The following is a 12,304-nucleotide window of genomic DNA, read 5'->3' on the forward strand; positions in this document are numbered from 1 at the left end:
AGTATATTAGTTTCTTATTGCTGCTGTAACAAATTACTACAAATTTAATGGCTTAAAACAACACAACTTTATTAGCTTATAATTCTAGAGGTGAGAAGTCCAAAATCAGTCTCATTGGGCTGGTTCCTTTTGGAAGTTCTAGGGGAGAATCTGTTCCCTCGCTTTTTCCAGTTTCTGGAGGCTACCTGTGTTCCCTGGCTGTGGCCCCTTCCTTCATCTTCAAAGTCAGCAGTATAGCATCTTGAAATCTCTCACTTCTTTCTTCATTCCGCTTCAGTTTATCACATCTTCTCTTTGACCCTGTGGCTTCCCTCTCATAAGGACCCTTGTGATTACACTGGGCCCACTCGGACAATCAAGGATAATTGCCTCATCTCAAGGTCCTTAAGCACACCTGCAACATCCCTTTGCCATGGAAGGTAACATATTCACTGGTTCTGGGGAATAGGACCTGGACATCTTTGGGGGGCCATTATTCAGCTTACTACACCAAGTCTATCTGATACCCAAGGCCATGCTTTTTCCATAATACCAAAGATTTGTAAGATCACCAAATAGAAGTGGCAGGTTTGGGGATGGGTCCCAGGCCACTGAATTATCTTGAAGGGCTGGTCACCAGACAATGGAATCGGGTCGGGGGGAGGTTTAAAACAAAAGGGTTTTAATTTTCTCTGTCTCTGTCTCTGTCTCTCTCCTTGGCCTCATTTGCTCTCTGAGGAGGGGCCTAGAGATGTTAAACCAAAGTTTAACAAACTGGTACATACAATTTAGCCCCACCCCCATATGATTATCCTGTTGCTTTTGGTTACCTATGATTTAACCACTTCACTCATTCTGGACATCTTAGTCCTCAGCTCTTGGGAACCCCGTCATGTCTGTGAACTGCCTTCCACCCCAGTCTCTCCAGGGTGGTCCAAGATCATGGGGGGAGAGCGCTGCCAGGTTGCCTGGATCTATTCCCCTCCCTGCCCTCTCGCAGGTGGGTCAGCCCTGATTCTCCAATGCCAGCTTCCTCCCCCCATTGGACCACTGCTTCTCTTGAACTGTCGGATTTAGTGTTAATTGCATTATTCACACCTTCTGGGCCCTCAGGGGAGTGACTGGCTTAGTGAGAACCTGCTTTCTCTGCCTGCTAGGGTGACTTGCTTTGGGGACAATGAAGGGGGCAGAGGGAGGAGAGGGGATGCTGGGGATTTGTGGCGGGTGCTTTGACTTAGGATAGGCTGATGGGGGATGGGGTCCTGAGGCCCAGAGAAGGAAAGGGCCTGGCTCGAGGTCACAGGAGTCAGGCTGGTGGGGATGTGTAGTTGTGGTCTGGCTGAGGCTGTGACCACAGGGCTTGAGGCCCTGCAGACCTGGGATTCTTGGAGAGATGCTGAGCAGGCACAGCTGGGCTGCAACCCTGGGGGCAAAGGCATGCCCAGCCCCCTCCCTGCTCAGAAGCACCAGGCCTGCCGCAGGCAATTGGTCCTGCTTGAGAGAGTTCACCTGGGCTCGGGGAGGGGCACTGTGAGGTCGAGCAGAGCAGAGCCCGGACAGAGGATTTGCTCTCCCAGATGACAGCGCTGCCTGTGCTTCTACTGCTCATGCCCGCAACCTAGTCAGTCTCTGGGGGACACCGATGATGACACCTGAGTGTGAGTACGGGTGGCCTTGGGGTGTGCATGTGGGACCCCTGAGTGTGTGAGCTCTGAGTGTGAGGGGCACAGTGTGTGTGCAATGAAGCCATCTGAGCCAATGCATACAGACCACAGGTGGCGTGAGCTGAGTGACGCTGCATACGGGTGTGCGCCCGAGGGTCTCTCTAGGAAGTTGGTATGAGAGACCCCTGTGTGTATATGTGGGTGGGCTTGGCTGGTGCAAGCCAGTGCGCGTTCTGACGGGAGGCTCTGGACGGCCGTGCTTGGTATCAACCCTCGTTCCTCCCTCCCTCGTGTGATTCTGCTGCTCACATGTGGCAGGTGCCGTGGGTGCCCTGTCTGGAGGCCGTGGAATGCGCCGTGCCCGTGCTTACTCGTCCGGCGGCATGTTGTGCTGACCATGGCGGTGGCCTCATCAGCCAGCAGCTGCAGCTTCCCTGCCTGAAGACTTTCTCTGGCCAGAGGTGCCTGCTCAGCGCACAAGGGGCAGGGATTAACATTCACTGAAGAGCAGCCTCAGACAATGACCACGTGTGAGTAATCCATCTCCCTCCCCATCAGCTGACGAACTTTAAGGCGAGCTCCTCGGAGTTGCCAAGGGGATGGAGCTCAGTTGCCCACAGTGGTGACCAGCATGACGACACCCTGCATGGCCTTCCTTCCTTTCCTGGTTTCACTGCCCACTCTGTGGTGGTACTCCCGGGGTCGCCTTCCTCATCAGCCCCTTGTGTCCACATCCTGTCCCAGGGCCTGGTCCTGCCCCTCCTCCCGTTCCCACCATCCTGGGAATTTGACTTCACTTCCCATCTCCTTGGGGTCCAGGGTGCTCTCCTTGGCCCGACCCCTCAGGCCCCTGGCAGAGGGAGGCAGCCAGTCTCCTTGTAGGAGTGTGCACAAGGACCTTGGATGTGGCACCATATGTGGACACAAGGCACGTTGTGGATGGAGGAGGTGGAAAACACCAAGCTCGATAGTGCCCTGGGCCTGGGGGATCCTGAGTGTATTTGCTGTTGGAACTGGGTGTCGGCGTGGCGTGGTTCCGATTGGGGTCAGCACGGGCACCACGTAGCCTGGGCACCGTCACCATGAAGGCTGCTACATTCATTCCCAGGAGCAGGGGTCTCAGAGCACAGAGGTGGCACCTGAGCCGTACACAGTGGTGTTTAGAAGGACAGGGGGGTGATTATTTTGCACACAGCAAGGGGCACTTAGGTGTCTGGCTGTAGCCAGAGAGACGTGGAGGCAGGAGTGATTTCTGAAAATGGGGTAATTGAATGATTTAAACCTCATGGAACATCCCAAGGGTGGAGGACAAGCCCAGAACCAAAACAAGTTCTGTCTACAACAATGAGTGTCCGCAGGCAGTGGGTTAGAAAGTGGGAGAAGGGAGTTTCAGGGGCTGACTCATTTGCTTTGAACAGTGGCGGGAGGCAGCCAGCAGGTGGCAGTGTGGGCTTGCAGTGGGGCTGGTGGGACAGGGCTGTACCTTCCTTCAGGATCGCACCCCACTTTTAGGGCACTTGGGGGTTTAGGACTATGCTAGTGGACTCTGCCTGAGTTCGAGTGGGAGGGAATAGTGACAGAGGAAGGGAACCGGCCTCTGTCGGCCAAGGGATCGACGACCAAAGCCAAGGTCTTATGCGAAGCCGAGACAGGAAGAGAATTTCTGCAGAGGGGGAGAAAACAACTCATTTCAGTCTAATTACCTGCCCCCCGCCCCTTCCTGGTATTCAAAGCCGTCAGGGTGTGGAGAGCCAACTGCTGTCAAAGTGCAGTCCCTGGTGTTCCTGGAGTCTTGAAGTTTATGGCCTGTCTTGGTGGCAGTTACACTGGCCAAGTCTTGGAGAAATGATGCCATGTTTTAGAGAGGTAAAAAAAAAGATTAACTCGTGTAAGTCACTAGCTTCGCAAATATCCGTGTCACTAGGAGAATGAAAAGGCTTCAATGGCTGCTAATTTTGAGATAAGTAACATATTTTCCGTTTGCTGCTATTTACCATTTCCCTTCCTTACAAGTTTCAGATGGTGCCAGCCCGACCACGGGCTCCTTGATCATATTACTACTTGCAACGTTTGTTACTGATATGTTTATTTTGAACACAGAAAGATACATTGTTGCTTATTTAGTGCTTAATCCAGGAACAAGAAAAGCTGTTCAGCTCCATCCCTCAAACACTGATGAGCATGTGGGGATTTTTATCTTTTCCGCGCCCACCCCCCTCCCCCCCAGCACTCTCTAGGGTTGCAGAAGCAGGATGTTTCTTAAAAGAGTCTCATCCCTGGAGTGCATTTTAAAGGCTATACAGTACAATAGACAGATATTTTTTGCCTAGAAAACAGTACACCACAAAGGTGGACAGAACTGCTTGTAAACAAGGTCCCTCCCCTGGGCGGAGTCAGGGGCTCCAGGATGCTACAGAACCTCTGGGTGGATTCCTTTCAGTTCTGCACCAGAAGAAATTCTATTTCTACAGAAAATAAAATTCACGATTGCCTTCCTTGCCGCCTCTCTTCAGAAAGGGATTACTAAATTGTCTTAGCCCTTTGTTGGAGGAATTGAAATGCAGGGGAGAGGATGGTTGGCGGTGCTCCTGTTTAAGGAGGGGGTGAGGAGGGAGGCAGGGTGGATTTGAGAACTCTCTGCCTCTGGTGATGCCGGCAGGGACGCTCTTCACACACGCTGGGCTGCTGCCCTCTGGCAGGCTGGGTCTTCAGGAATTAGCTCTGTTACCTGCATGGTCTCTGATGGAAATTGCTGGGATTCAGGGGCCAAGATCTGAGTCTCTACAACCAGGCCCACATATCCCCTTCCGTGGTACCCCCGGCAGCAAGGCCGAGATGTAGCCACTGGTGCTTTTGCAGTGGCATAGTGGGGCCCACATCCCGTTTATTTCGTCTCCTCAAACACCATGGAGGGCAGGACCAGAATGCGTTGGCTCACAATTCCCCACTATGCGCCACCGCCCAGGAGCACAGCACTGCTTCTGGGGTCTGACTCCAGCCCACTCAAGCTTAGGCCATAATGGTCAGCTGGGCATGTACTTAGCGAGGGGCTGCTCCTCTCCTCAGAGCCGTACCCGGCAGCCCTCCATCTTCTTTGAAGACCCTCAGTCCTGGGCAGTGGTTGGACTGACGTGGGCACAGCTGTGACCCACTACCACCACCGCATGCCCACCAAGGGCCCTGCCCATCACCTGTGGCTTGGGGTGGGGGCTTCGGAGATGATTCCGCTAGCACCACCAGACTGAGGGCATTGGTCGAGGGATGGGCAAGGCGGGCTGCGAGGGTCTCCGGGTTGTGCCTGAGCCCCCAGACCCGGGTCCCTTACCCTATAAGTGGCAGGGTGTTGACGTTGTGGCTCTTCTGCCCTGGGGTTGGGAGATGGGGAGAGTGCAGAGCTGAGCCTCACTGAGGCCTGTCCTGCCAGCCGGGAGGACCAGCTGCTCTGGGGTGGGGTCGGGGCAGGCAGCTGACCTGGGACGGTTGAGCAGTTTTTGGAGGCAGAATCAGCGTTTGGGCACAGCCTGCCTGGTGCGGGCAGGGCAGACAGGCCCGTGGAGAGGGCGGGATGAGCCCTGGTCCCTTCTCCACCTCTCTTCTCCCTGCATTGGCTACAGAGGCATCACTGACAGGCTGGGGAGGAGACTGGGAGGTGGGGAGAGCTTCCTTTATAATGAAACCTTCGCAGATGGGATTGTGTGTGTGTGTGGGGGGGCCTGTGTGTGTGCACGTCTGCACACGTGTGGGGCGTGTCTGGATGTGTGTGCGCACATGGGTGCATCAGTGTGTGTGTGGGTCCAAGTTGTGTGTACATGTGTGCATGTGGGGGTGCCATGTGTTCACATCTGTGTGCGTGTCTGTGTGCGTGTGTGCATGTGTGCACCCCTGCGTTCCTTAAAGGTGTGGCTCAGCCCTGACGAGCTGGCAGGACCCAGCCGCTGGGTCCGTCACATAATCCTCTCTGGGCCTGAGGCTGGGGCCCGGGTTGGGGTGGGCGAGTCCTGGGAGCTCCTCGGCCCTGGTTCTGGTCCCGGCAGTGGCAGCAGGCCCGATGGGGGGGGACTGGCCCCACACACGGCCTCATAAGGCGGCAGGGTGTCCACGGAAATGGTGCAGAGGCCACTCTGGCCCTGTGGTCTCTGTGCCTGCTGGTGTTGGCCGGGGCTGCGGCCACTGCCCGCATCCAGGGTGCGGTCCAGCGCGGGGCAGGAGTCAGTCAGCGAGTAGGGGGGCGGGGCGTCCGTGGGGACGTACAGCTGAGTGGCCCCCGGCCCCACACACTCCTCGTAACTGCAAGAGAAGAGGCTCCCTCAGGGCCCTGTGCAAGCTGGCCTCAGTGGTGGGTGGCGGGGTCGCCCCCGAGGGCCGGGGGCCTAGCCACAGCGACAAGCTGCCCCGCCGTGGACCAGGTCAGGCCTTTGTCACGCTGAATCCGATGAAACCCCTCTACTCCCTGGGGAGGGGCACCCCAGAACCACCGAGACCTGGATTCTGGCCCTGACTCAGCCCCAGTGTTCCTTGTGAACGTGAGTGAGCGAGCCACCGAATTCTGGGTCTCAGGTCGCTCAGAACCGCAGCCGCTGCTGCCGGAGCGTCTGCAGGCTGGCCACCGAGCGTGGGTGGTGCTGGGGGGAGCAGCCTCAGGCTGCCAGACACTTCTGGGTCTCAACTCACCCCAAAGTGGCCCTTCCAGGGTTAGGAAGGTGTCCCTGGGGCCCATGGCTGCAGGGTGAAAAAGCACCCACCTGCAGGCGAAGTTCACACCTCCCAGTGCCCCTGGGGGCAGAGAGTAAAGGGTGATGGGGAAGATGGGGCTGTTTGTGGGGCCCAAGTGGTCTCCTGGTAGGGAAGTGATAGAGGCCCAGACTCCACTTTTCATGTACAAACTGGTGGCGATGTGCCTGAGGGTGGCTGGCAGGACAGGATAGGACCCAAAGGCTCCCTAGGGAAGAATTCCCCCCCGTGGGACAGGGCCACCTGCTGGCCACAAGTGCAGTCTGGACGCAATGATTCCTATCCCAGTGGATGTGATTTGGGCTTTGGGGGCGTAAACTAAGGGGCTGGGGCCTGGACCTTCCACCTCACCTCTTCACCCAGCCTGAAGGAGCTGAATGTTTCTTCCTTTTTCCTTTTCGAGTGTCTCTCAGGGACATCTGCTGAGTCATGCCCCACCTTACAGGGACCAGCTTGGTCAGGAGGGTGAGGAGATGGCCACGCCCACTGAGCAGATGTTTTCTGCATTTATTCCATCTGGGGTGTTGCTGTTTCCCATGGGGGCTGGGGATTCTTGCCCAGAGCCCTGCCCTCTCAGGCCTCCTTACCCTGGTGGAGAATCTGGGTACAGCTCTCGGAGCACCGTGGCATCTGCGTCCCCATCAGAGCTGAGGTCCAAGGGTGGAGGCCAGTCCTCGGCAGGGCTGCAGGTGTAGTGTGTCCTGTGGCTCGAGCGGCTATACGAGTGCCTGTTGGACACTGCAGGGAACGGACATTCAGCCTGGGCCTCAGCCTGGTGCCAGGGAGGGTCCTCACAGGTCTGCCTGAGGCCACTGAGATTCTGTTCTCTCCAACTCACCATCCTGCCCCTTGCCAACCAGGGCTGCCTTCATTCCGTCAGCAACAGCCCCAGAATATGAGCGCCAGTGCCCTGCTGGGCATGGGGGTCACAGAGAGGAAGCAGAGCTGGCCCTGCCCTGGTGGGGCTCCCAGGGTAGTGAGCAGCCTGTCCTGCGGACAGCCTGGTAGTGGGCAGCATGACACAAGCTTTGATAGATGTTGTACTGGGGCTGTGGGAGCAGAGACGGGCCTGACCCAGCTTGGAGGTTAGGGAAGGCTTCCTGGGGGGAAGGGCTCCCAGAGCTGAATCTTGTCTAGAAATCAGCCAGGGGAAGAGGGGCAGGCCTGGCAGAGGGAACAGAACAGCTTGAGCCAAGAGGGGGAGTTGTGAAAGAAGACTGTAGTGTGAACAGGAAGCTTTGAGCTGTGAAGGGCTGGGGCACAAAAAATGGGGAAGAAGTGTCAGGGAATGAGGACAGCAGAGGTCTCTGGGGTCAGGCCTCCCTCCCTATCCCAGGGAGAAAAGGTGTTTCTCTGATGACTCCTGGTGACTTCATACACTACACTCTCTTCTGTTTGTTTTTGTTTGTTCTTGTTTTTGTTTTTATCACATAGTACATCAAAGGCTCTGAAATGTCCCACAGCTGAGAAACACATTTAACTGTGCTTGTGTAGCATTTGGCCACAGAACCTTATTTTCTGAGACCTAGTAACAGTGCTTAGGAAATGCCGATGGAGTACAATCTTCTCATTCTACAGCTGGGGTTCAGAGAGGCTCAGTGTCTTGCTGGAGGCCACACAGCAAGTTATTGGTTGGGCCGAGGGTGGCTGGATGTCCCGGCTCCTCTGCCTCCCAGTTTCTGACAGGTCTGGTAGAGGGGGGGTCCGGGGGGGGCGGACAGTGGGAACTGCAAAGATAACTGGTTGAGACATGAGGTCTCCCCACCTCCAAGGGGCTCCCAGGTGGCCCCTCCCCTCAGAGGGCGGGGCTTGTCTGTCTGGGGTGGGGCTCATGACCTTTCTTTGAGGTCAGCAGCACTGTTGCAGTTGCCCTTTCCATTCTGCAGCTAGAGGCTCAGGGTCGCACTGCTGGTAGAATGTGGAGCTGGAATTCATGCATCGTCTGTAGACCCCAAAGATTGCTTTTTCTACTCCCCAGATCTCTTTTTCTCACCTGGATACAACAATGAATGGAAAAAATCTGGATATGAAACACTATCTGCAGGTGCAGTCCCAGGGTTATCTATGGACATCGAGAAAGCTCTCGGAAGAAAATATTCCAGACATATTAACAGCGGCTCTGTCTGGAGGACAGGATCAGAACCCTTATTTTCTTCTTTATATTTTCTGTATTTTAAAGGTTTTCCACAGTGAACACATATTACTTTTCTACTAGGAAAAAGGAACCCAATAACATATGCTGTAAGAAGGAGCTGAAAGGAGATTTGTTTCCTTTTAGGGCACCAGCTGAAGGATGAGAATTTTGGGAAGAAATTGGGGAAGAAACTCAGGAGAGAGGAAAACATGAAATAAGTGTGTGAGGACAGAAGTGGAACCGAGGCCACTGGGCTCTGGTGCCGGGATCCCGTCCCTGCCAGCGTTGCTGCGAGGAGGGCCCCACTCGCAGTGCCAGTGGTGGTGGGGGGCTATGGCTGTCCAGACCTCGGGAAGGCTAAGGCTGTTTCCTGGTGGGCAGGTCTGAGAGCTGACCGGGCCAAACCACGCTGCTGTTCACCTCTCTCCCTGGGCTGCTTTTCTTGGGCCCCCCAGAGGCTGAGTGTCTCAGGGAGACTGAGCCTTCCCTTTTGAGGCACTCACCCAGCCCAGACCCCAATCCTGAGATGATCCAGGTCAGTCCCAGACATCCAGCTGGGTGGAGGTCCTGAGGAACAGCTGGAAAGAACCCCCTCCCCCCCCACACACCCTATTTGAACTCCCCAAATTCCTTTCTTATCTTTCCTTCCTGTCTTCAACATCAGCACAGACCCAAATGGTCCAGGGAGACCCAAATCTCTCTCTTCCCTTATTTACCCAAGTTAAGATATACTTCGGTTCATTATTCAGCCCAAATCCGAGGTTAACAACTTTGACAGGCCCGGGAGAGGGGGGAGGAGGAATTTGCATCCATGAGCACCTCTGTGCTCTAGCCTCACAATCTCATTCACCCTCAACAATTTGTGAGAGGGGGACAGTGGCTACCCTCTTCCCTCAGATGACGAATCGGACATAAAGCCACTTGCTCTAAAGCCCAGGCAAGTGAAAGGGGACCAGATCTGTCTCCTAAAGCTCAAGGTATTTCCATCTTATGGAAGGAGAATTTCCCTTCCTTCCTTCCTTCTTTCCTTCCTTCCTTCCTTTCTTCCTTCCCTCCCTCCACCCTCCTCTCCCTCCCTCCCTCTCTCTTTCTCTCTCTCCCCATTCCTTCCTTCCCCCCTCCCCCCTCTCCCCTCCCTTCCTCCCTCTTTCTCTCTCTCTCTCTCCCCCTTTCTTCCTCCCTCCCTCCCTCCCTTCCTTTCTCAGTCTTTCTGTCTCTCTCATTCACTCACTCCTTCATTCATTCTCAAACATTCATTGGCTCCTCTCTCTGCACCTGACCAGCCTACAGAAGGGCCCTGTGGGCAGACAGAGGAGGACCAACTTTGTCCTGAGGGCAATGGGGAGCCACTTAGTGTTGAGTAGAGTCACAATTCAGTCAAGTTGGCTGTCTTGTGGAGAATGCCTTGGAGGTGCCAGGCCGGTGGCTGGCAGGTGTGGAGGTTGCAGCATTAGTGAAGTGGCCCTGGAGGAGGTATTCTCGGGGTGGTAGGGAGAGATCATGAAAATAGTTAACATTTACTGAGCACTTACTCATAAGCCAGGTACTGTGCTAATTTAGTCCTGACAATAACTTTTTGGGGTGGGTCCCTGTGTACCCATTGTACAGATGACTCACAGAGGTTAAGCAACTTTCCTGAGGTTGTGCAGTAAGAAGCGGAAGATTAAGGCTGTTTTGGACCCCCTGGGTCTGAGGTGCCTCTGAGACTTCAGGGGGTGGTGTCTCGGGGACATCTGGGTGAGGGTGGTGGGTGGTGCCTGGAGCTGGCAGGTGGATGAGATGGACATGGGTACAGATGGGGTGGGTACAGAGAGAGGGCCCAGGGCCCAGGGTTGGGCTCTGAGGGACCTTAATATTCCTCTCCTCAGAGAATAGGAATCCACCAGAAAGTCTGAGAAGGAGCAGCCAGAGCAGTGGGAGGGAGCCCGGGAGGGGCTGAGTCACTAGAGCCAGGGGGAGGGCACCTGAAGGACAGAGGGTCCCCAGGGCCAGTAGGGTGGTGTGTGTTGGTGCTCTGCTGCTTTCATGGCCCCTCTTCCCTGGCTTCTTTCCAAGGCCCCTCGCAGCCCCTGTGCACCCCCTGAAGGCTAGAAGGTGGTGTAGGGGCATCAGCACCTCCAGGCTCTCTGCTGAGGCCCCAAGGAGGTGCCAAAGACAGAGCTGAGAATAGAAGTGGGCAGAGAGTCGGGAGCCCCGCAGAGGGGTCTCCACGGTACCAGGGCTGCTGTGAGTCAGCGGAGCCGGGGGTGGGCAAGCAAAGGCTCGACCCCAGACTTGGCCTGGCTGTGGCCTGCTGTCACCCCACCTGCTCTGACGTCAGGGACAGGGCCCTGCTCACGTGGCACAGGCCCTGTGGCTCCATCACAGACTCCGGGTGGACTAGCCTGCCCCTAGGTCCATCTCTCTCCTCAAGGCCAAGGTTGACCTCTCAACCTTAATCTAGGGACCCCCTGTGGGCATCTCTCCTAGGCTCTAAGTATGAGGCGCAGGCTCGGGGGCACTCAGGCCATTCAACAAGTCCCTCCAGCGTCCCAGTCTTTAAAATGGGCTCACACAGCTCTTGCTGTGAGGATAAAATGAAGTGGTTCCTTCCCTTGCCCGTGGAGTACTTCTTCTGGGCCAGGTCCTGTTCTGGGCTGTGAGCTCAACTCTCGGAGAGCTACATGCAGCTCCTGCTTTCACCGATGCAACACAGCCATCCTGTGTCGGGGTACTGATGGGAGTGTGGGTACAATGCTAAGGAAGTATAGGGAATGGGGGTCAACCCTGCCTGGGGGGGTGGGTGAGGAGGGGCCAGAGAAACTTGCAAAAGGAGGTGGTATTTGAGCCAGGTCTGGAAGGACAAGTAGGCTTTTGTCAGGTGGGGAAGTATGGGGAATGGCATTCTGGGCACGGGGAAGAGCATATGCAAAGGTGCAGAGGCAGGAAGCAGCATGGAAGAGGTGCCTGGGGAGGGGCAGGAGTGGAGGGCGCGGGTCCAGTTATGTGAGGTGGGCGTGCTGGCCGTCCTGGGCCTGACCGGCCACATCCTGGGGTGGGGGGAGGTCGAGGGTGGTACCTGGGCTCCTTGTTGGGGGTGGGCCTGCTCTGAGCAGGAGCCCTGCACTCTCCGGGGGTCAGGCTGGTGATACAAGGGTAGGAACAGGCAGGCCTGGTCTCACAGTGGCCAGGGCTGGGGAGGGAGCACCACACCCTCCCTTTGACCTTCAGCCTCACCCTTGGCAGACAACTGGGCTTCTTATGCCACTGAGACATGGTGAGTGCCTCTGAGCTCTTCCTGATTACTTGTGACCTTGAGGATGCCTCCTCTGACCACCCTGCGTCACCCATGGCAGAGCTGCCACCTCCCTGATGCCTCCTGGGCTACAGGGGTCCCAGGGCCCGGGGTGGGCGGCGGCTCACCGTAGCCGTGCTCATACTCTCGGTGGCGGCGGCGGCGGCGATGGTGGTGGTGGTGGTGGCGGCGATGGCGGTGCCGGTGCCGCTGGAGCCGGGCTTGCCTGTCCCTGCGGATGCTACCTACGATGATGGTGATGCAGGAGAGGATGATGACCACGCCTATGACTGCGCTTGCCACCAGCACAGGAGACACGAGCAGATGGCTGTGCTCTGAGCTCTCTGAGAACGTCGGGTAGAAGTAGCTGGTGCGGTTGTATCGAGCTACTGTGGACAGAGAGAGAGAGGACGCTGAGCCGGGGCACGGACCCTGCCCCACACCTTCCTCCTCCCTCCCTGCTGCCCTGTGAGTTATTCATCCCTAAATAAATGGAGGATGTTCAGGTCTCTATCCTGACTG

General features: G+C 56.2%; 1 protein-coding gene across 1 annotated transcript in view; it reads right to left on the reverse strand.

Moving 5' to 3' along the window:
• Positions 1–5,587: 5,587 nt before the first annotated feature.
• BEAN1 (brain expressed associated with NEDD4 1) overlaps positions 5,588–12,304 on the reverse strand; it is a gene marked incomplete at both ends in the record, with an annotated part of 37,948 nt that continues 31,231 nt past the window's right edge. The window contains 3 exons of the mRNA XM_082606639.1: positions 5,588–5,930; positions 6,962–7,112; positions 11,911–12,171. Of these exons, the coding sequence (XP_082462765.1) occupies positions 5,588–5,930; positions 6,962–7,112; positions 11,911–12,171 (755 nt within the window). The remainder of the gene's footprint in view (positions 5,931–6,961; positions 7,113–11,910; positions 12,172–12,304) is intronic.

The sequence above is a fragment of the Mesoplodon mirus genome (genome assembly GCF_964341445.2).
Source record: "Mesoplodon mirus genome assembly, chromosome: 19".
Taxonomy (NCBI): Eukaryota; Metazoa; Chordata; class Mammalia; order Artiodactyla; family Ziphiidae; genus Mesoplodon; species Mesoplodon mirus.